Here is a 24,170-nt window from a genome sequence, read left to right as displayed (position 1 = left end):
CAGGAAAACAAACTTCTAGGCATGTGGTTATTGCAACTGTCCTAGGTTTACCTCGACATACCAGTCACTGATATAAGCTGCCACCTTAAATGTCCCTTTATGCCTTTGAAAATGAGTACTTTGAGGGAGAAAAAAATATTCTGTGAGATAAGAGGTCTTAAACTTGAATTCTCAGCGGGGCTTCAAGGTCCGGACAATACAAGCAGGATGTGCAAAGGGCACATGGATGTGGCAGACATACACACACTCCTACACGTGGACTTAAAGCATAGCAACCCTAACTTGGCTCAAGTCTTGGGGATTATTAAAGGGCTTCAGGTTCCAGAAAAACTCTCAAGTAAAGACCAACTGCTTACTAGCTACAATCCGATACAATGAATTGATCATTGAAACAAACAACCAAAACAACTCACAAGTGCCAGATAAGATGAAAATAACAACACTTTAAGCAACAATGCGCCATCCAGAGCTTGTAAGTGTAATATAGCCAGGTCTGACTTTTTCAAGATGTGAATGCAACTGCATCATCCTCTGAGAAACATTTCTGTGAGATTTCCCAGTGCCCTCTGCCATGCCCTTTTCCCCACCTGGCCCCAACACTCTCCAAAGCTTCCGAACCTGCCAACTCTGACTGCTTTTTTAACTACTCTCTCGTGTTCAGTAAACCTGGGCCATGGAACACGCCAAGGTCAATTTAATACTGTGGGGCCAATTTAGCGGCCTATCTCTGGCTGGAAGGCCTGCTTCCTCAGTCCTCTTGGACTTACTTTGCTCCCAGATTTTCAGCTAAGCCACCCCTTACTACTCAAGCTTAAAGAAGTCACCTGTGAGTGGCCCTCATCCAGCTTTAACTAACTCCCCAACAAAGGGGCCAGCTGATATTTGATTCCAGAGTTGTTAAAACGGGTTTACTATAGCTGTCTTCCTTCCCTTGACTTAAGGGTGGCTCCTGAGGGCACCTCCTGTTTGGCCTGCCATACTATCTATCATACTCAGTGAGTGGATGCTGAGTGAAAAAACCACAGAGACAGAATCTCTGGAAGTTGAAAGGCTTAGCAAAGTATTTATTATTTATAGAGTCCTTTTAACATTTTTATACAAGATTACATTTCATAATTCTAAAATAATTTTATCTGATATCTTCGCTATGTAAGATGAAGACAAATAGTCAACCTTTTTGAAGATTAAAAAAAAATCTATTCAAGCAATTTCCCTTTTGGAAACAAAAAAATCAAATAAAACTAAGATGCTCAGTAAGGTCATGTTTACTGAAAACTAGTTCAGATGAGGGCTCTGTCAGAATTCTCTCACGGCACTGAGGAGTTTGTGAGTCACTGCTGTGTTTGCATTTCCTCAAGCCGACAAGACCAACATTCTGGGTAGCAAGAGCAAGGACGCACGTGGAATGTGCTTGAGTCAAATCTGTGTACATGCAGAGCCACAACATCAAAAGGACCAAGTAGAGGAAAAACAGTGGAGAGCATTGAAACCATCACCAATAACATAGGTTGTGTCAAAGACATGTAAAATCTGTATTGGGAGCACTAAAAAAGTAAAAACAAAACAAACAGGATAAAAGTTTAACTGTAGAATGGTAAGTCTAAGTGTTATGTAACATATAGAAAAAGACTTTTTACAGGAATGTATGCTTTCATCTATTAATGCAACTTACCAAAAACCATTCTCCATAAGGCTGGATGGGGTCGGGTAAATGGACCTGCAGATAGAAAATACAAAATTAGACAGAATAAACTGACTTGAAATAGGAGAAAGGTGAAGAAAGCTCTGATGATCCACCTGCAGATAATAATAGCAGAAAAGCTCCACTTTCCCTGCTTCCTTTTCTTTCCTTTCTTGTCTTCCTTCCTTCCTTTTTCCCTTTCTTCCTTCTTCCCCACCCTGCTTTACTTCCTGCCTTCCACTCTAGTCAATTCAAGCCAAAGTCAAGGTTGGAATATTTTACCCACACTGTGACAGTTGATTACAAAAATGATCAGAGACTCCACTTTCCATAGGGAGATTTTTTTTTAAGATTTGTTTTAAAAATTAGAACATAACTTCCTATGGCAACAACATTGTCACCTTGAATAGATAGATCAAGAGGCTAGCCTCTGGCATGTGTAATACACATTCTGCTTCTCAAGGGAAATCTCCTGGCAGCCCTAGAGAGAGAAGGGAGTTTAGGATAGTTTCTGGGTATCTGTGTCTGAACCTAAGCAGGGAGTGAGAGAAAGAGAAAGTGCGTGTGTGTGAAGAGGAGAGTGTGAGGGGGAGACGGAAGGCTGGAAAATGAAGGAGAATGAGCCTATGTGTCAGAAGGGAAAACAAAAACAAAAACAACCTGGGATCCCTGGAACTTGCTAATACAGAAGCTTTTTCTTATGACCTTTGGGAACAAGACAGCCCAGCTCAGATAGATTCCACACAAATGAAACCAACACAGAACAAAACTTACCTTTGTTGCAAGGGATAAGCCAATACTTGTAAAAAGTAAAGAAGCAAGTAAACTAAGGCCCTAAGTTACAAAGCAATTTATCTCTAACTGCAATGTTACAACTCACTGATCCATAAAAAGCAGTACCCTTTCTTCTTGGACACCTATCCAAATATGAGGTTCTCAGGCCTTTCTACACTATGAGAACCGGCAACATTACAATACCCAGGGGACACACCCGAGCTTGTTTCCCACCTTTCTAGGAGGAGAGGTCTATTCCCAGAAGTCTGGCTTGGCACTTGGTTTCCAAGCCTTCCTGCTTGCATGAGTCTGTCCAACTCAGTTAACATGTAGAGCCAACTTGTGTTGCTTACAACCTTGAATCTTATCTGAGGCAACCATTACATTGTAATTTTTGTTCTGGAATTCATTTTTTAACAAATGAGGTTCATATCAAGCATTTGATTTATAGTTTCCACCACAATCCGAATTTACTCCATTGCTGAGTATCTATAGAGTGATACCTGTGTCATCTAGACACATTGGCTTCCTGAGCTAAGGACGGCAGGAACGAAGTGTCTGGATGGTGAGAAACTGTCAAAAACTGCATCTATGAAGCAAGGTTAGATATATGGGGAGATAGGAAAATAACATTACTTTTTTTTTTTAAACAAATAGAAAAGGGCCAGAGTCAGAAGTTAAAAAGCAGGAAGTACAACAGGAAAAGCTGGCCAAGCTCCCTTCCCAACTCATTTAACACAGAGTTCTAAGTTAAGTGGGAATTCTAGGAAGCGCTACTAATCAGCTATCTCCTTTGAAATGGTAAAAATCTAGGAATTCTTTTAGAAAGCAACAGCAAAGGAATGTCAGACAAAAGGACATCCTTCTGTCTGGCCCCAGCACTTTCCAGAGTGCCCACAGAAGACTCCCTTGCTCACACAGCCTTCAAGTTTTCCTGACACTCTGGGATGGTGGTGAGGCTACAATACCTGTCCACTTACAGATCACCAGTCCGCAGCGGAAGTACTGCACTGGGCCCTGCAGCCCACAGGCTCTGCCCCTGAGGGCAGATTGTACTCAGTCAGTGGGTTAGGTGGTGAGCTACTCTGAGTGCCTCCTGTGACCTAGAGCACAGGGTCACCTCACGAAGAGAGCAAGGGGGGGTCCAAGGTTTGAGGCAGGACTGGTTTCACTGCTAATTGTGTACTGGAAAGAGACAGGGAGGAATGGTTAGCACTGGTGCCATTGGAGGGACTGGAAGCCACAAGAATAGGAAAAGGGACAGGATGCCTTTGGAGATGTCAGCCAGGGAATTACTAGAAGCGTTTGCTCACCAAGGGTGACAAAAGGCTTTGGAATATAAAGTGGCTCTGTTAGTAGGTGACATCACATCCAATTCAGGTTCTATAACAACCTCAAATCCAATCCATGCTGCCTTCCCTTCATCAAATATGCCTCACCCAACTCCCACCCAGCTGGAATTGTGCAGCTTGTCATACTGCGTACTGCCTTCTAAGAAGCAATGCATACAGCTCAGATTTTAACTATATCTTTATACAGTAAATATCTGATGTGTATATAATATACATATTATATAATTTTTATTTTCTATTCCTTCATTATAGTAAAATATTTTATAATTATAAATTATATAATTTATAATATAGAATACAGCTTATACATCAGCTATATTTTATACATTTACATATACATTCATATATTTGTACTTATATTTATATAATATTTATATCATCAATATAACTTATATATTATAATATAAATATAATATAAATATGTATCATTTATTATTGTAATGTAATATATGTATGTTATATACAATACACAAAACGTAATATATATGTATGTAAAATAATATATTATTGTAATATAATAGTATGTATTGCTTATGTATTAACTATATATAAAATATTCTTTATATTTGTTTATATATAGTACTTAATATGTAATTAATATGCTTATTATATATTAAATGTATAATAAAATATATTGTCATAACATATATTATTTATTATATTTACTTATTTAGTTAGCCAGTCCTAGGGTTTGAACTCAGGGCCCGGGCACTGTCCTTGAGCTTTTTCAAGGCTAGTACTCTACCATTTGAGCCACAGCACCACTTCCAGCCTTTTCTGTTTATACAATACTGAGGAATCGAACCAAGAACCTCATGTATGCTAGGCAAGCATTCTAGCACTAAGCCACATCTCAGCCCTTTTATTCGGCTTTTCACACATAAAAGCAATCATCTTGTTTTCCCCTTCCTGTTGGAGACATTCTCCCCTTCCCTGAATTCTTAGCATAAGAATGTGCCTGCATAGTTCCTTGCCCTAAGGTCACTAAGCAACCCTTGCCTGCTTGTATTGATATGTAAACATCCTACCACCTGACCTCCTACCCTGAGCAGTACCCCAACCCCCTCTTGCCTCTCCTGAAGAGGCATATAAGCCCCTGTGTGAAAAATAAAATTCGCAGCTTGATCAGAACGCTTGTCTTGCTGCCTTCTTCATGTCTCCTGTCCCTTTCATTCCTCCCTCTAGGTTCTTGGCCCTAGTTGACGTCCCGCCGGACGGGACACCTTCCCTTTCCTATTTCAAATACACACACACACACATATAATATACAAGGTAACAAAGTCAGATACAGTAACAATATGAGATTAACCATAAGCGCAAAAAAACAAAACAAAACCCCAAAATGAGAAATAACATAAGTGCTTTAAGAATAACAATAGCACAAGATAAAGCTCTTGTTTCCGTATCCTAGAGTTCCTTTCATTTAGTCTCATCCTATATGACCTTATGTACCTAGGTTTAGGGCTATCATAATCCTCTGCTAGGAGAGTCCTGGATGCGTACTAATTATTACAAATGAGGGAAACCATTGAGCCTATGTTCCTTTGGCTCTGGCTTACTTCACTTAAGATCGTTTTTGTCCAAGCCTTTCCATTTCCTTACAAATGGGGCAAAGTCATTCTTTCTGGTGGCAGCATAGAATTCCATTCTGTATAAGTATCACATCCTCTTGATCCAATTATCTACTGAGGGGCATCTGGGTTGGTTCCATATCTTTGCTATGGTAAATAGTGCTACACTGAACATCGTTGTGCTAGTGGCTTTAGTATGTCCTTGTTTCTGCACATTTGGGTAAATGCCAAGTAGTGGAATTTCTGGGTCATAGGGCAGCTTTATGTTTAGTCTTTTGCAGAATGGCCATTTTGCTTTCCAGAGGTACTGAATGAGTTTACCCTCCACCAATGGTATAGTGGTGATCCCTCCTGGCCATATCCCTCCCAGCATCTGTTGTTATTAGATTTCTTGATAATGGCCTTTTTAACTGGACAGAAGGGGAATCTCAAAGCTGTTTTGATTTGCATTTCTTTTATGGCCAGCCATGTCGAGCTAGAATACATAATTTTTAAATCAGATAATAAAAGCAAGTTTAATCCTAAAAAAAAAAAAAAGAAAGAAAGAAAAAAGCTAGCATGCCACGAGAGAAAAGCAGTATTTTTTTTTTCTTTTTCTTTTTCTTTTTTTTTGCCAGTCCTGGGGCTTGAACTCAGGGCTTGGGCATTATCCTTAGGCTTTCTCAAGTCTAGTGCTCTACCACTTGACCCACAGACACCACTTCTAACTTTTTCTGTGTATGTGGTACAGAGCAATTAAACCCAGGGCTTCATGCATGCTAGGCAAGCACTCTACCACTAGGCCACATTTCCAGCACTGAAAAGTTGCATTTTTAAAACTACCTCAACAAGTGTAAGATGGTGTTCGATTAACCAGAAATGGTTATACTTATAAACAAATAATAAGGAATGAAAATTTAGGGAAGTCTAATTTTTTTTTTATCCCAGACCAGATGTTGCCTGTTCAACAGTGACACATTTGTACCTGGGACCAGAGGCCCAGGCCTTCCCTTTTAGTCTGCTTCCTCTTTTCATAATGATTATTTTAAAGTTCAAATTCTTGTATGAAAACTTAGAATAAAATTATCTGAAAACATGTTGAGACCTAAGGATGAATTACTGTTTTTAAAAGAAAAAAGTACTGAATATAGTATTATTATATATGTTATATATATATATATAATATCATATATTACATATTTTTTTAAAAAATTTTAGAAGACAGTAAATCTTCTAGATCACTTTGAATCATCAAGAAGAAAAGTAAAAGAAGAAGAGCCAGTGTGGGGGAACTGTACAACACAAGTGGTAGAGCTGGAGGTCCAAGGACAGTGCTCAGGCCCTGAATTCAAGCCCCGGGTCTGGCAAAAAAAGAAGGAAGGAAGGGAGGAAGGGAGGAAGGGAGGAAGGGAGGGAGGGAGGGAGGGAGGGAGGGAGGGAGGGAGGGAGGAAGGAAGGAAGGAAGGAAGGAAGGAAGGAAGGAAGGAAGGAAGGAAGGAAAATTTTAAGCTGAAGGTGAAAGGAGGGGGGCGTGGCAGTGGAAAACAGCAGAGGAAGCAGGAAGTAGAATCTCACACTCTTTCTGGCCTTGTCTCCCTCTAGGACTCAGGGAGCTGTCCTAGAACCCTGTTATACCAAACACCCGCTGATGGTCATGTGTGCGCGCCTCTCCATGTGCCTCAGGGGAATTCTAAAGCCATGGAAGTAAATACTAGCACCTGCTCTTTCCCAGTCCATTGACAGCCACCTCTGGGTGTGGTGAATTCCTGTCCTCCAGATAGGCTGGAGCACAGGAGGCCTGAGGCCTCCTGTGAGAAGGACCAAGTGGACCAAAGAGCTTCTGGGAAAGGTTGCTTCAATGAAAATCATACATCTATGGACCCAGAAACAGCAAATTAAAACCAAAAGCAAACAACTATGAAGAAGTGATCACTGAGAGCTAAGAAACATAGAACTTAGGGAAGCAGAAAGTAGGGCTGGAAGAACAGACCTGTTCTCTCTGCCTGGGTCAGTTTCCTGAGCGTGTGTTTGCTCCATAGTTGAATGTGGGACAAACTTATCAAAAACAAAAAAGAAAGAAAAAGAAAAAAAAAGGAAAGAGAGGAAGAGAAAGAGAGAGAGAGGGGAAGGAGAGAGAGGGAGGGGGGGGCATGAGAGAGAGGCAGGAGAGAAGAAAAGCAGGAAGATAGAAGATGACATGGCAGAGTCTAATAACTGAGAAGCAAGCAGCAGAGTTGCTCAGGACTGAATATGGGAAGGCTTGAGGTTTTGATGTAGCTTTGGGTTGAACCAACAAGATCTTGCATGTTGGAGACAGGAGAGAAAACAAGGTTAGCCAAAAAGCAGCTAGTGGAGATTTTTCTGGGCAAATTTTGCAGCAAGGTCAAATACACATCTTTTTTGTTTTTGGAATTATGGGGATCACACCCAGGACCTTGTGATTGTTAAACAGGTGCTCTCCCTACCCCTTGAGCCACTCTACCATCCAGATATATGTAATAATGTACATTTTGTCTTCATATCTCAGGAACTGTGCATTATCAGAGCCATTAATCAGCACACAAAAGTCAAATCACCCTTATCGTATCTGCATAAAGTTTTCAGGTTTTCACAGAGTGAAAGGTTTTCATTACAGAAAGATTTTCATTTAAAAGCTTCAAGCTGGGCCTGGTGGCTCATGCCTGTAATCCTAGCTAATCAGGAGGCTGAGATCTGAGGATCATGGTTCAAAGCCAGTGCAGGCATTAAAGAACATGAGACTCTTATCTCCAATTAATCACTAGAAAATGGGAAGTGGGGCTGTGGCTCTAGGGACAGAGTGGTGGCCTTGAGCTGAAGAGCTCAGGGTCAGTGCCCATGCCCAGAGTTCAAGCCCCATGACCCACAAAAATTTAAAAAAAAAAAAAAAGCTTTAGCAGTTAAGGACAGTTTTGCTTAGCTCCTGAATGTGGCCAACTAGGACAAAGTTGTTCTAGGTTCCCAGAAAATCCCTCTAGGTTCTCATAACCACTGAGGCCCCTGAGATAAGCAAAACAGAATACACTTCCACTGCGCTGTCTTGAAGGCTGGGGGCATTACCATGAACATTCCCAGGTAGCACTGAGCAACTCTCCTAAGCCTCCTACCCTACGTAACACAGACGCTTGAGAAGTAGAGGATGTGAGAAAAGAGACAAGCCTCAAAGCCTGTTACTTAAAACCTAAGCTAGTGCCACCTGCTGACTCACACCTATACTCCTAAACTTATCCAAAGAGGCTGAGATCTGAGGATCAAGTTTCAAAGCCAATTTAGGCAGCAAGTCTGTTGAGACTTATTTCCAATTAAGCAGCAAAAAGACAGAAATAGAGCTGTGGTTCAAGTGATAGAGCACCAGCCTTGAGTAAAAAAGCCAAGTGAGAGCTTGTCACCCTGAGTTCAAGCCCCAGTATGAATGCAAAGCAAAAACAACCACCACAACAAACCTGATCCAGCCTGAGGAGCAGATCCTATAAGTAAAACTGGAATAATACTCAGATATCAAAGATATAAAGAAAAAACACAACACAAAAGTAATCATTTATAAATGATTTCCTTAGAATGTTCTAAGGAAAGGCATAAGGATTAAGAAAAAAAGAAAGCAACTTGGAAGAAACAATTCAGAGGAAACCAAAAAGTCATTGAAAACATGGCTGCAGACTAAATTTAGTTTTCAAATGAAAGTTTTGCCTTACTCTCTAGAATCATGGTTGGTAGTGGGAGGTCAGAACATCCATGGTAGTCGTTATCTTTTTAGGGGGTCAGTCCTGGGACATGAACTCATGGCTGACCCTGGGCCTCTTTGTGCTCAAAGTTAGCGCTCTACCACTTGAGCTACAGCACCCCTTCCAGATTTTTCTGTTTATATGGGATCGAGGAATTAAACCCAGGGCTTCATGCATGCTAGGCAAATACTCTGCCACTAAGCCATATCATCTTTTTTTTCCCTAACAATAAAATTCATTTTCCAAAAGTATAATCAGCAAAGTTAGTTGTGATAGGCTATTTGGGCTAACAAATCATTTAACTAATATTCTTTAGTCGGGGGAAGGAGAATAACAATGATTATTACATAACTCAGCTGATAAAAATAACAATAGGGCATATCTGGAGCTTATAATTTGTCAGACTTTGTGCAGAGTTTTCTTGGTTTCGATGTGGTTTGCCCCTGGAAACTTGCTCATAGTGTGGCAATGCTAAGAGGCAAAACCTTTAAGAGGTGGGTGATCACCGGTGGTGTTGCCCTCAAAAATTATCAGTGCAATTTTCTTGGGACCCTTGTTGGTATAAATAAAACATCAATCTCTCCCCAATCTCTCTGGCTTCCAGTCTCATCATGTGATCTTTCCCTTGCCAGGTGTTCCCACCATGCCATGGGCACAATATGAAGCCAAGGGGACTCTCATTAGAGACAGAAACATGGTACTGGATGTTTAGTTTCTAAAAGTGGGAGCTCCATGAACCTCTTTTCTTTAAAAAGCACATAGCCTCAAGTGTCTTGTTATAGAAATGGAAAACATACTAATACATGGGATTGGACATGTATTAATTTAGCTGTCTCTCACAACAGTACTGCCTTGTTATCTCCATTTCATAAAAGATAAACCAAAACACTCTGAGAAAGCAAAGGGATTCTGTGGATCCTCAAAGCTAGGAAGCAGTGACAGGGTAAGTCTACCTCCAAAGCCTATACTTCTGACCATCACACAAAACCGTTTGCTCTTTTCTCCATCTTCCAGTTTCTTCTTCTAAATGCTTCATGCCACAAAAAAAACAAAAAAGCAACAGCAGAAGGTATCACTTACCATTGGGAAAAGCCAGCACACTGATGATAAGGAAGAAGAAGACAACAGAGAGGATGCCTCTCCAGATGTTGTCTTCAGGAACAGAATCATCCCTGGAAATAGAAAAACAACACTGAGAATTCATTTCCAGATCAAAGAAGTTAACCAGAAGAAACCACCAGGCCTTCTACCAGCTCCCCATGGGAGACTGCTCTGAACAAAGTCCTTGTGCATGTTTTCACTATGTACCATCTTGTCCTAAAATCACCAATCTCATAACCCATAGCCAAGTTCAGTTCCTATTAGAGACAAGTGGAGGGCTAGGGGCATAACTCAGTGTGTGTGTGCTTAGAAGGCATAAAGGCTTTATTCTATCCTCAACACACACACACACACACACACACACACACACACACACACACACACACACACGCACACTGCCTTGTATACAACACACATTCTTAGACATGCATTTGAGAATTGAATCCTAAGATGTCAAAACATAAAATTTATTTTGGAGAAATGTCTTTTTGTCTTCAGAATAAATAAAGATGATTTTTGTTGATATAAAATGTGACAAAGAAAAATGTCAGGAATCAGAAAAGAGCTTAATGTGATGGCTTATGTTTGTAATCCCAGAAAACTAGGAAGCAAAGATGGGGAGAACCAGTCAATAAGTTAGCAAGAGCCCGTTTCAACAAATAAACTAGGTGTGATGCTATGTGACTATCATCCAGCTACTTACATAAAAGGCATAGGTAGGAGGATTTTAGTCCAAGCCTGGACTTACGCAAAAAGCCAAGACACTGAAAAGTAAGTGAAAAGAGATGGGGACATGGCTCAAGTGGAGGAGCACTAGACTAGCAAGTATGAGGTCCTGAGTTCAAACCTCAGTCTGGCCAAAAAATTAAGAATCAAAAAGAAAGCATAAGATGATAAAGAAGAAGGCAATACAATAACATAAGTATTCTTATAAGTGGGCAGTGCTATTTCAGAAGGATGAGACATAATTCAGTGCGTGTATTATGGGCTAGGAGGATTCCTAGGTAATAAGAAAACACCAGTAAATATAAAAGTTAAAGAGCTGGCAAATATCATGTAACCCTTTTATTAATTACAATAAAAATATAAAAAAAAAGTTATAGAGGAAAACAAAATACATGCTTTAAAACCAGACCAGAAGCTGGATGTGGTGGCTCACACCTGTAATCCTAGCTACTCAGGGGGCTGAGATCTGAGGATCATGGTTTAAAGCCAGCCTGGGCACTAAAGTCAGTGAGACTATCTCCTATTAGCCACTAGAAAACTGGAAGTGGCACTGTGGCTGAGGGTAAGGCAGTAGTCTAGAGCTGAAGAAGTCAAGTCCCATCACACACACACACACACACACACACACACACACACACACACACACGCGCGCGTGCGCACCAGAAGTAAACTAATTGTGAAGAGAAGGGATGAGCACTTTTCTCCTGTGCTTGGTCATTTCCCACATGTGACCTAGTTATTGTCCCAATGCTCATTTGTCGTCTTCTGTGTCCCTGTCTTCCCCACAGGAAGCAGAACTCTGCAGCAGACAACTTCCAACTTCTGTTCTGAGCCTGGCAGAACATTTAATACATACCTGTGGACTGCTGTTGATTAGGGAGATTATTTATTGGGTAAAACCAAGGCATGTTTCCCAAATGGAAGTTCACATTGATAGATAAGAATGACCTAGGGCGTTCCACAGTTTATCTAAAAAAACAAGAGTCAAGAAACTCACTTGAGATTGACGAAAAGCAACTGAAAAGGGGAAAAGAAAAATCTAATAATATAGTCCAGAGAAGGTTTATGAATTATTGATAGTTACTGAGAAGCCGGGGAGGAAAAAGGTTTGAAAAAAGCATTTTCAGCTTTGAAAATTGCAGGATGACTAGGTAGAAAATTGGGTGTGGAATGGAATGGAAGGAGATCTTTTAGATACAATGAAATGGCAGCAATCAACTAAAGATGATCAAAGAAGCTGACCTTAGGGAGAGCAGAGCTCCAAGGGAAAGAAAGATTTTGAAAAGCTTAACAGAAAAGCAAGTCTGCATAGATAAACAAAATCCAGATCATCAAAGATGGGTTGGGAGTTTGGCCTAGTGGTAGAGTGCTTGCCTAGCATGCGCAAAGACCTGGGTTCGATTCCTCAGCACCACATACATAGAAAGAGACGGAAGTGGTGCTGTGGCTCAAGTGATAGAGCTCTAGCTCAAGGACAGTGCTCAGGCCCCGAGTTCATGCCCCAGAACTGGCCAAGAAAAAAAAACAATGAATTTCCTCATTGAGCTCTCAGTCCTAAGAAACAGGTTCACAAACATGTTAACTTCAAAAATCAGTGTGGGCACAGGTAGCTCATAGGCATGATGGCTCACACCTGTAATCCTAGCTACTCAGGAGGATTGTGGTTCAAAGACACTCTGAGTAGATAAGTCCCTGAGACTCATCTCCAATAAATGAGCCAAAAAAGCCCTAAGTAGAACTATGGCTCAAGTGGTCAACCTAGAGCAAAAAGCAGCTCAGGAACAGCATCCAGGTCCCAGTCCCTAAATTCAAGGCCCAGAATGAGCATAGACACATACTAAAAAAGTCTGCTTCTGTCTAGGAAGCTAAGTTTTGGCACCAAATTCAACAGCTTCTATGGTTATAACAAGATAGAAACTGGATTTTAAAATAAATGCACACAATATTTCCCCTATCATCATCTTTACCCAGACAGCACAATGGAACAATTAGTGTTGTTACCTTCCTAGATCAGATTACAAAACCAAACCACAGAATCAGGCCACCTTTGTGAGCCATCAAATGCAATTTTATTTGAATGGACACACTAAACAACTGGCTATCTGCCCAGAGGTTATGAATCTGCCCTACAAATGCCAGCATGGTCCTTACCAGGCTATCTAAAATGCTCTTTGGCTTCAGCAGGGAATCTACCAGGGTGATTTCCAGAATACCAGTTGTGACTGAAGAATGGCTGCTCAGGGAAGGAACACATCTTCCATATAGCTAGGGATGGTGGAACAATAACAGCTACTGTTATCAAATGTCAGCTGAACCAGATCCCCACAAGCAATGCATCAGCACTACTTCTAAAGGTACACTCATCAGACAGATGTGGTATTATCAACTACATTTTCAAACTGAATGACAATGGCCCAGGAAAATGAAGTCAGATGCCCAAAGCTGCACAGTTAGAAGCTGCAAGGTCTGCATCCATACCCATGTGTGCTACAGTCTCAGCATGACTGACTTCAACCTGGGTCACTGTCCCACTGGGAGATTATCCATCAGCAAAAGTTGCAAAAAAGTAGTAAATACTTGGACAACACCTAAGCTACAAATTAAAGGCAAGGCAAAAGTTAGTAACTGTTGCTTGGGAACAGAAGAGAGTGTCTGTAATTCAAACTACACTAGCATACATTCTGGATGACTGGAAGAATTCAAGGTAAACTATATGTGTATATGTATGTATGTATATATATATATGTACAATACATACATATACATATAGAGGAAAAATAGATTAATGGAAGAATTAAAAACAAACAGAAATAACCAACAAGCTAAGCACTGGGGCTCAGACCTATAATACTAGCTACGCAAAAAGCTGAAATCTGAATTGTGGTTTGAAGCCATCCTGGACAAGAAAGTCTTTAAGAACCTTATCTCGGGGCCAGGAATTTGGCCTAGTGGTAGAGTGCTTGCCTAGCATGCAAGAACACTCAGGTTTGATTCCTCAGTATCACATACATAGAAAAAAGGCGGAAGTAGTGCTGAGGCTCAAGTGGTAGAGCTCTAGCCTTGAGAAAGTCCAAGGACAGTGCTTAGGCCCTGAGCTCAAGTCCAGGACTGGCAAAAAAAAAAAAAAAAAAAAAATCTCATCTCCAATTAAATAGCAAAAAATCTAGAAGTAAAGAAATGACTCAAACAATAGGACTGCAAGCCTTGAGCAAATAAGCTAAGGAACAGTACCTAGGCCCTGAGTTTCAAACCCCAACTCCAGCATGTGCATACACGCCTTCACACATACTCACACACACATACGCATACACATCGTTAACAATCTCAGATTGGGAAATAGTCTGAAGTATTTAGCAAAACTCAGAACTCATAAGGAAAGAAATGAATACAGAAAAAAAAAGTCAGCAACAAAGACCCAAGATATAAACGTAAAGGGAATATTTGTGGCTCCTATCAAGACAAAGGGCTAATTCTAATATACAAAGCACTCCTTCTAAAATCAATTAACAGAAGAAAAACAAGGGGATACAGCAAAGCAAACAGAAATAGGCAAAAGATACAAAAATTGTTGACAGAGTAGGAAATACAATAGCTTTCAGAAAGTAGAAATCACTCAGGCTCAAGCAGGAAAGGGGTCAGGTAAATCAGCACGCGGGACCACTGCTTTGTATGCATCTTATTGACAAAGCAAATACTGAATGACCAAGCTGGTGAGGACAGGGAGGAATAGATAAATGAGTACAGATACATATATTACTAGTGATATAAAAAATGTAAACCTCTTTTCTGGATGGCACTTTGACAATATTTTACATTTACAAATACATATGCCTTATGATTCAGCAATTTCAATTCTTGGAATTTATCCTTCAATTAATTCATGTATTTAAAAATGAGATGAACACCAACCAAGCTGTGCACTGCAAAACCATATCATCACAAAAGACTGGAAACAAGCTAAATGCTCATCGGAGCAAACAGATTAAGTTATAGTCTCATTACCCAGTGGAAAACTAGGCAGCCGCAGGAAGGATAAATAAGAATTTAATGACTCAACTGTCACAGTAATTTAGGTATCATGAAATAAAGAAAGGTGCAAAGTGGGTATAAGAAATAACTATTGGGGCCAGGAGTGGTGGCTCACACCTGTAACCCTTGCTACTCAGGAGGCTCGTTCAAAGGCAGCCTGAGCACAAAAAAAAAAAATCCATGAGACTCTTATCTCCAATTATTCACCAGAAAACCAGAGGTGACGCTGTGGTTCAAGGGGTAAGGTGGTAGCCTTGAGCTGAAGAGCTCAGGGACAATGCCTAGGCTTAGAGTTCAAGTCCCATGACACACAGAAAACAAAAACAATAGTAGATATGATGATCCATACCTAGAATCTAACCATTTAGGGAGCTAAAGTAGGATCATGAGTTCCAGGCTAGACTGACTGTATAGCAAGACTATGTGTCAAGAAAGACAAACACAAAGAGCAAAAGCAATAAAAACTATAATTTGGTAAATTGTGAGCAATTTAATTGGAAAGATGTAAATGCACAGTCTAGTTTCAGAAAGAAATGAGGCAGAAACAACAGTAAGAAATCTGAAAATTGGCAGTTTCATTTGTGTCTAAATAGAAAGTATCAGCCAGGCATTGGCGGCTCACATCTATAATATTGGCTACTCAGGGGGCTGAGACAAGAGGACTGAGGTTTGAAGCCAGCCTGGGGAAGAAAAATTCAAGAAAACTAACTAGAAAAAAAAAAAAAAAGCTAAAAGTATAGATGGGACTCAAATGATAAAGTGACAGCTTTGGGGGAAAAAAAAAGTGACAGTGGATGCCCTGAGCCCAAGCCAGCCAGCCAGCCAGCCAGCCAGCCAGACACACACACACACACACACACACACACACACACACACACACACACACACACACAGAGTATGGAAGAGACAATGTGGTGTTTACATAAGCTGAAGATATAAGCACTGAAAGATCAAACTACTGTAGTCAAAGAATAAGGGTGGGCAAGCTCAGGAAAAAATCTGAGTCCTAGCAGATCCCAGGGTTGACCTTCACATACTAGTATAAGTTTCTGGAGCACAGAGAGGTTATACCTATGGTACTGTTTGAGCACAGCCCTTCTAAGTGGTTTACGTTGCTCAACACCCTACAGGCCCCACAGCAGCCTGAGCACACAGGGCCATGCTGGAGGGCCTGGGAGTCCCTTTCTCTAAACTCCAAGTAAGCCAGAGTTGATCATGTACCGAAATTTTCTAGTAGATCATGAGAAGGCACTTGGCTGGAACTCACAAAACCCCATCCCTGGGGACAACAACCATACTTATGGCCTGTGTGCCACATCAGGCACACTCACTGTTCATGAACACTGAATCCAAAGTGCAAACTTTCTCCTGTGTAGGTGGCCATATGTACAATGTAGTTATAAAGAGTACCGGCTCTCTCTGCAGGTACCAGCTCAGAATGACAGTGGGCTGCTGGCCTTGAGCAGATTATATAAACTCTGAGTTTATTTTAGATAAGTTTATTTTAGTTAAGTGGCAAACAAGGAGTGCCCAGGAAGATGAATTCCAAGGTCCAAATAGTTTCATCAATGTCTACTCATTTCTTTAAGTGAAGTGTCGTCTTTTCACAGAGGCTGTAATGGAGGCTGAAACAATCATATTCTTGGGAGGATCAAATGAGAACAACAATGAGACATCCAAGTAAGTGCCAATTTGCTTTACAGAAAAAGAAAAGACCTCTTTTCCAGATGTGATAGCTTCCTTTCTCCAGAGTCTAACTACAACTGCTTAGCAAGCAAGAGGCTCCACCTGGAGGACTTCAAGTTTTCCGAAGACCCTTCAAGATGCTTTTTCTTTCCCTGCCTTGCAATACCAAGGAGAGAGGAGCAGGATGAACATAACCCTGAGAATCTGGGTTTGTTCTACCCACAACTACATGTGGAGGGAGCGGAAGGTGCCAGGGGTCACTGGAGTGCTAACTCTAGGTCATGGCTGCTCATTCACCAATAAGACTCAAGTATAGGCACAGAGAAGCAAAGTCCACTCAGCATGTCAAGAGTGCGCTTGATGTGTGTCACAAACAACAGTGAAGACACTGCCCAAGGTAGCTGCAAATAAGACTCTACTTTTCATTTATAATCCCACTGGGGCGCAGGTTTTACCAGCTGCAAGTACCAGCTCAGAATGACAGCTGGATGGCCTTGAGCCATCCACACCCCCTCCCAATTCCCCAGTGGACTTGCAGCACCCAACACAATGCTTGCCACATAACAGGTATCTTCAATATATGCTAGGTAGCAAGAATGTGCCAAATGACACCCTGGGTGGACCAAGCTACTCAGATAACACATAGGAGATGCCAGCCCCCACTAATGGCAACTTTCTTGTCCCCAAGCAAGTCCCCAAGGGTCACCTGCAAGAGTCTACTGAGATGATGATCTACAAGTCCCTAAGAGGTTTTCAAACACTTTAACTCCAGTGGAACATGTTATTGGGAAGCAGAATGTCCTGGAAGCAAAGACAGTGAAAGGGAAAATCCTGAGGTTAAACAAACAAAATAAAACGTACTTTTGGACTCAGATTCTCTGTGTGTAGTATCTGTTATCTGGTTCAGGAAACCAAGGTGATCTCCATTCACTCAGACCAGTGTACAAGGCTCTCTCTGGGAGGCTGGCAGACGACAGCTAGCTTTAATCTTGACCACTTAAAAGTCTTCCGGGCTAATTGCCCCTCTCACGTCCCATCTTTCTCCTTCATTATCTTTCACTTGAGTCTTGGAATTACACATAACAGTGTCAGGTGTAGCAAAGGTATAGGATTCTCTCTCCCTGGCTCATACATTAGACCTATGTCAGTGAGATTTGATATTATCTTTAACCTGTTTGAAAGAAATGTATGGTCTTCGTGAAGAATTATTGCTGAGATAGTGACCAATATTTCCTTTATATCCTCACTTGATATATGATTTCTGATATGCCAGTTATTCAATGTTTACTAAATGCCTATTCTGAGATGATGAAGAAGCTGACAGAAATAATTATTACATGATGGGACATTAGAAGTCCCTCACCATGCTTTGCTTGGTGCTTCTTAGAACATCAGGAAGGCTGTCCATCCATCTAAATGGGGTATAGAGGACATTATGGGCTTGGGAATGGCCAGGGGACATTCCCTGTTCTAGAGGACACTAGGTGTGGAACCATGGAGCTGCGTGAGTCTGTAGGGATCTGAATGAAGGGGGGGGCAGTTTACACTGGAGAAGAGAACTAGTAAGACTTTGGGATCTAGCTTATCCTTCCCTAGGGGTGGTTAGCATTCAGTAACAGGAGACAGATAGGATTACAGTCTTGAATGGGCTACAGGGAGGAGTCAAAGCCTGGAGCCAAGCAGTATAGGGGGAGGTGTGCTGAGTCAAGGCTTGGAAATGGGTGGAAAACAGCTTCCACAACTCCAAACACCCAATTAGACTTGCTGAAGAGAAGCCAGAGGATGGCAGAGACAGGGCCTCAGCAGAACAGAAACTGTGAGATGAGGAAGTTGTGTTAGATGGGATGCCAAGGCTGAGGAAGCAGAGCAGTTGGCTGAACCAGTCCTAATTTCTAGATTAGCTGAGTGAAAGCGAACTTCTAGAAATCTAGAGCAATAAGGATTACATCACAAGATGGACTGCGCTACGTTTCAGATCAAGCAATTATTGAAAGAGACTAACTTGAATGAAAAATCTTAAGAGGCAGCACCTCCAAGGTAAATAAACTCTCTGGAGTAAGGTACAATCTAAATCAAATAAATAGCTAAGTCACTCAAGTGCTTTTTATTTTATTTTATTTTGCCAGGTCTGGGGCCTAAACTCAGGACCTGAGCACTGTCCTTGGGCTTTTTCAAGGCTAGATCGCTACCACTTTAGCCATAGCACCAGTTCCAGCTTTTTCTATGTATGTGGTACCGAGGAACGCAGTTTTAAAATATGATTTAAAGAATAATTAAAGAAAAACAGTAAAGACCAATGTCAGCTGAACTTCAAGTCCAATCTAATGAAAGCAAACCTAACCTAATGATGCTCCATCTTCATCTCCATGCTCAGTTTGACCCCAGGATACAGATGCAATATTTGGTCAATTAATATTGCTAGTGTCCAGAACAAGGACATCTAGGGCTTCTGTTATGGAGAGATAAAGAACATGCCGTACATGAGGAAATGGAACCAAGGCAACTGAGACAGCAGCATCAGGAGACATTTTCTTGTGGGCATTAACATGGTAGAAAGGAAGAATACAGGAAAGGTTATTAGCATGGACCCAAGAGAGATTTTTTTTTTTGAGGGGAGGGGGCTTGAACTTGGCCTGGGGCTGTCCTTGAGTTCCTCATCTCAAGGCTACCACCCTACTGCAAGGCCTGAGTTCATCAGCTGAAGACTATTGACCTAACCTTGAGCCAAGCTCCACTTTCCATTTTCTAGAGGTTAAGTGGAGATAAGTGTCTCAGTTTCTTTTGTGCCCAGGCTGGCTTTGAACCTTGGTCTCGGATCTCAGCCTCCTGAGTAGCTAGGATTACGGGCATGAACCTCTGTACCCAGCTCCCCAAGAGAGATTCTTAGAGAAGGTCAGAAATATGATCAACTCAAGGTCCAAAGCCAGTGAGGGAAGTGGAATAAAAAACCATTATCAACAAGTGAGTCCAATACATGAAGCCTATCCATTTCCCTGCCTTCATCTGTCTCCTAAACTCCGTCCAGGAGAACACTAGCACCAGCAAATTGATGGCCACTCAGATCTAGCACTCTCCAGGAAGGCAAAAAGCCATGTTTGTGTGTGCAAGCTAGCACAGGCTCATTAGGCTGTTTAATGGCAGGTACCACTTAACCAGAATGAAGCTTCTAAGAACGTGGTTCGTAGATTCTGATGTTTTCAAACCTAAAGCTTGAGGTTTTGCAATGAAGGCCATTAGCATTTCCAAGTCTACCCACTATGAAAGCCAAGTAAGTAGGAGAGTACTCAGCGCTGACTACATTCTGAGCTGGAGATAAAAGGCTGAACTTGCCTCGCTTCGGATGAATAGTTAGCATCTGCCTACACATCCACTTTATAATTTATTCTAAAATATGGCAAAACGAGCTTTTCAAGTCTTAGGGAAATGGTCCGATAACATCTGACAGTCATAGTGATAGGGACTGTAGGGTTGAGCACAGGTGTATGAAGGATTTGGCTTAGTTGCTATCTGTATCAGTCAGCATTAAGGCTGTAATAAAATACTTGACACAAGGCTACTTAAGAAGAGGAAGGAGTTTATCTAGCTCATAATTTGAGGGTTCAAAGTCTAAATGGCATAGCATAGGCTCTACGATGTGAGACACCCCTTCACTGTAGCCTTAAGTTATAGGTAACGATGATGGGAACAGGTGTGATCACACATGAGGGCAGAAGAAGAAAGAACAGGAGCAGGCAGGTTGGTTTACCCCATATATAACCACTCTGTGATGGGGGGGCAGCATAAGAACCTAGCAAGAACACACCTCCCTCCCCTGCCCCCAATAACTTAATTTCTCTCTCTAGGCTCTACCTCTTAAAGGTTCTACTATCAAACCACACCCAAACCATAGCACATTATTAAACAAAAGAACTAGGTGGGCAAATCCAAGCTTTCCACAGACTCCAGTGTGTAACTTATCTAATCCCCCACAATTGTAAAGGTGGGCATCAGTAGCCCAGGACATACTGCACCAGTACGAATTGCTAATATCTGGTATGAAGTCGCACTCAAACTATTCTCCCCTGTTCTCAGATAACTCATCTTTGCAAAATAAACTTCATAGCACATTTTTAAAATTTTTGCTGGAAAAACATGCACTAAACAGTAATCTAAGAATCCTTACAAAGCAAGCATAAGGTGCCATGATCACTATAAAAACCTGTGGGTTGGGGTCGGGAGTTTGGCCTAGTGGTAGAATGAAAACTGGGGTTCGATTCTGAGGTACCACATACATAGAAAAAAGCTGTGGCTCAAGTGGTAGAGCTCTAGCCTTGGGCAAAGTCCAAGGACAGTGCTCAGGCCCTGAGTTCAAACCCCAGGAATGACCAAAAAAAAAAATCTGTGGGATGAAAGTATTTCATTTAAGGGGTCATTATTTTCTATTTTTAAGAACTGTCATATCTTACTTCAACATATCATAAATCACTACAAAATGAACAAGAAATAATAAAACTAATTATTTGTAATTTCATGTAGGGTGAAACTTATGTGTCTTCTTATGAAATTATAGTAAGAAGCGAAATTGTTACCACGTTTTGAAAGAACCATAATATTTTCAGAGCATGGTTTTTCTATGATTTTCAGTCTTCATGTTAAAATCCATGCTCATTTCTTACACTTTCACTGCTGCAGTGCATCAATGGCTTTGGTGGAATAGATCATGAAGAGAACACTAGAAGAATGGGCCTTTCTGTATTTGAAGAAAAGATCTATTTTGAAAATGCCTAAAATAATATTAAAGGCTGGACCAAACTGCTCATTCCTGCTTTTCCTTCTATTTAAAATATCATTACTTTTCTCATTTCCAAAAAAAAAAAAATCTCTCAAGAATTCCATCATTTCAAACTCATATATAAGATAAATTGCTGCTCATGTAAAGCTGACAGGAATGTTATTCATGTCTGTTTTCCAATGCCTTTTATCCTTTTACCCAATGCAATTGTGTCTTACACAGTCAATACATTTTATGTAGTAAGCTAAACAAAGATTATCTAAAAAGATGAATTTAATTCTCACAATCCCATACAGGATTAGTATTGCTGTTTTCATTTTTCATATAGATAAGGAAATTAAAGGTTAGCAGGATCAAGTGGATAGTAAGTGGGAAATTTGGGCGACATGATGTATTATTTGAGGGTAACCATAATGAGAACTAAGAGTGACTTTCTCCAAAGCTGGATAGATGACTGGTTAGATGTTGTGGAAAGGAAGGTCTGGCCTGGACAACACTAGCAGACTTTACAAAAATGGCAGCCCTACGCTCTTCTCAGTTATTAAAAAAGTAATTGTTACCCATGCTTTTGTATCCTTTGATGACTTGTACAAATAAACACATAATAAAACAAGAATCTGAATGATTATGGAGATAAGGAAAATAGTGATGGAAAGGTTATATGTTCTGAAAAGCTGAAGAAAAAAAATATGCCGTAATTCTCAAGGGAGATACCACTGGCACTTGAAAGATGCTTGAGTGAGCAATTTAGTCTTTGATGTACAATGTTGTCCCCCATGTTATATCTTTATCCTCCCTCCACTAAGTATCAGGAATGTTCTTGATACTTGTGACCAACAGGCTTAAAATATCCCTGTACATTTTCCCTTGACCCTGACTGAGAACCATTGATTATTAAAACTATCAGGAGGCCAGGTGTGAAGGAACAAGTCTGGAACCTACACCACTCAGGAGGTGGAGATGGGAGGATTTCAAGTTCAAGGTTTGCTTTGGATACACAGTGAGACACTAGCTTAAAATAAATACTGAAAAACGAGATGAGAACTGACATTAATTGAGCATTGTGTAACAGGTACTCTTAATTAATGCATTTAGACATTGTCATTCAGTCATTGTAACCAGGATGAGGTAGATACAGACTTTATCCCCATTTTTACAGGTGTGGAACTTGATATTCAGAGCATGTTAAGTGACTTAACTAAAAACAACTAGCTTTGAAACCAACAGACTGTCTCCAAAACTACAGTAGCCTAGGTACCTGTCTTTTCAGCCTTCATGGTGTGGTGGGAATGCATTTCTTTAAGGAACTTCATTCAGAACCAGAAAATGGTAAGTAGAAATTAGAATATGAGTATTAAAAACAAAGCCAGGGGTCTATTAGCTTCTGCTCTGGGGTGCAGGGACCCTGTGCCGTCGTGGAGCCATGTGGTGTGTGGTGACCAGGCAGGTGGTGTATGGCAGGATGTTTGCTAGTGCTGGCACCTGTAAGACACCTGGTGCAGCCAGTCATGGGTACTGAGCTGTGCCAGACAGGAATGGTAGAGCAGTGCTGTGCTATCTAGAAGGGCAATTTCTGTCCTGATATCCATGGTAGGTTTTGGGGGCTGGGGGAGAAAGGTGATGCAAGACGGTTTGTATGCAATGTATGGGGGAAAGACGGGAGAGACAGTGTCGTGTGTGTGTGTGTGTGTGTGTGTGTGTGTGTGTGTGTGTGTGTGTGTGTGTGTGTACCTGCTCGGCAGCACTGGTAAGCTGGAGGAGATCCTGGGGAAAGGAAAGACTGGGGGACTGTATGTGTGTAGTGGTGTGTGCTGAAAGTGGTGCAGACCAGATGATTCATGCGGTGTGCTGGAAACCGAGCGGGGCTGGAGGGGGCTGCAGAGAAGAGCGAGAGCGCCAAGTCGTGACGTGGGTAGAGCAAAGCTGCGGGCAGAGGGTGGGGAGGGAGGGGTACGCTATCTTGCCTGCCCAGGGGGCTGGCACGAGTTCCCGGGACGGCCCGGGGCTCCCGGAGGGCGAGGCGCGTGTAGAGGTGGGGTTGGGGGCTGGGCTTAGGGCGAGGCACCCGGCGGGTGGAGGAGTCGCGCCGGCGGGCGGCGGCGGGCGTGGGGAGCACCCAGTCGGCTCCCTCCCCTCGGGCCGCACCGGGCCACCCTTCCCGGCCGCCACCGCCCTCCCCGCGGCCCCCGCCCGCACGCCGCCCGGCTCTCCTCACCTGGTGAAGGCGAAGTACATGAGGCTGACGATGGTGAAGCTGAGCAGGGTGATGGTGTGGGGCCGGTAGAAGAAGTCGATGGTGATGTCCTCCACTTGCTGCTCGTTGATCATCCGGAAATGCATCTTGTAGTTCACATCATCCTTGCTGAGGGTCCGGCTCCCCACGCAGGACGCCATGGCCCGCCTCCCCGTCCTGCCGCGGCGCCGGTGGCCCCGGCCCACAGAGGCTGGGACCCCGGAGGTGACAAGCCGCAGCCGAGAAACAGCCGGACGGCGGGGCCGGGTCTGGCGCCCAGCGGAGGCAGCGAGCGGAGGGAAGGACAGGCGCGGGAGGGCGGGGTCGCGGCACAGCCCACGCGCCCTCGGGAGGAGGGTGCCATCGGGGGCCCCCCCAGCCGCTCTTGGAAGCGGGGCGTTTCCGAGCATCCGTCAGGCCTTCAGACTCACAATCATCCAGTTTTCGGGGATGGAGCAACAGGAAGAAAGGGTGTCACGGCCCACGGCTGGCTGTTTCCCAGACTCACGGCTCGCGCCTCCCCCCCC

At 42.2% G+C, this 24,170-nt stretch overlaps 1 protein-coding gene across 1 annotated transcript in view; it reads right to left on the bottom strand.

Annotated features, from left to right (window-relative positions):
• Ptdss1 (phosphatidylserine synthase 1) overlaps positions 1 to 24,161 on the bottom strand; it is a 58,899-nt gene extending 34,738 nt beyond the window's left edge. Inside the window, exons 1-3 of the mRNA XM_090339094.1 lie at positions 23,626 to 24,161; positions 10,178 to 10,269; positions 1,673 to 1,717 (exon numbers count right to left, since the gene is read on the bottom strand). Of these exons, the coding sequence (XP_090195220.1) occupies positions 1,673 to 1,717; positions 10,178 to 10,269; positions 23,626 to 24,053 (565 nt within the window). The 5' untranslated portion in view covers positions 24,054 to 24,161. The remainder of the gene's footprint in view (positions 1 to 1,672; positions 1,718 to 10,177; positions 10,270 to 23,625) is intronic.
• Between the last annotated feature and the right edge of the window lie 9 nt (positions 24,162 to 24,170).

The sequence above is a fragment of the Megascapheus bottae genome, chromosome 9 (assembly GCF_031878675.1).
Source record: "Megascapheus bottae isolate mThoBot1 chromosome 9, mThoBot2.hap1, whole genome shotgun sequence".
Lineage (NCBI taxonomy): Eukaryota > Metazoa > Chordata > Mammalia > Rodentia > Geomyidae > Megascapheus > Megascapheus bottae.
This window is presented reverse-complemented; position numbering and strand designations above follow the sequence as displayed.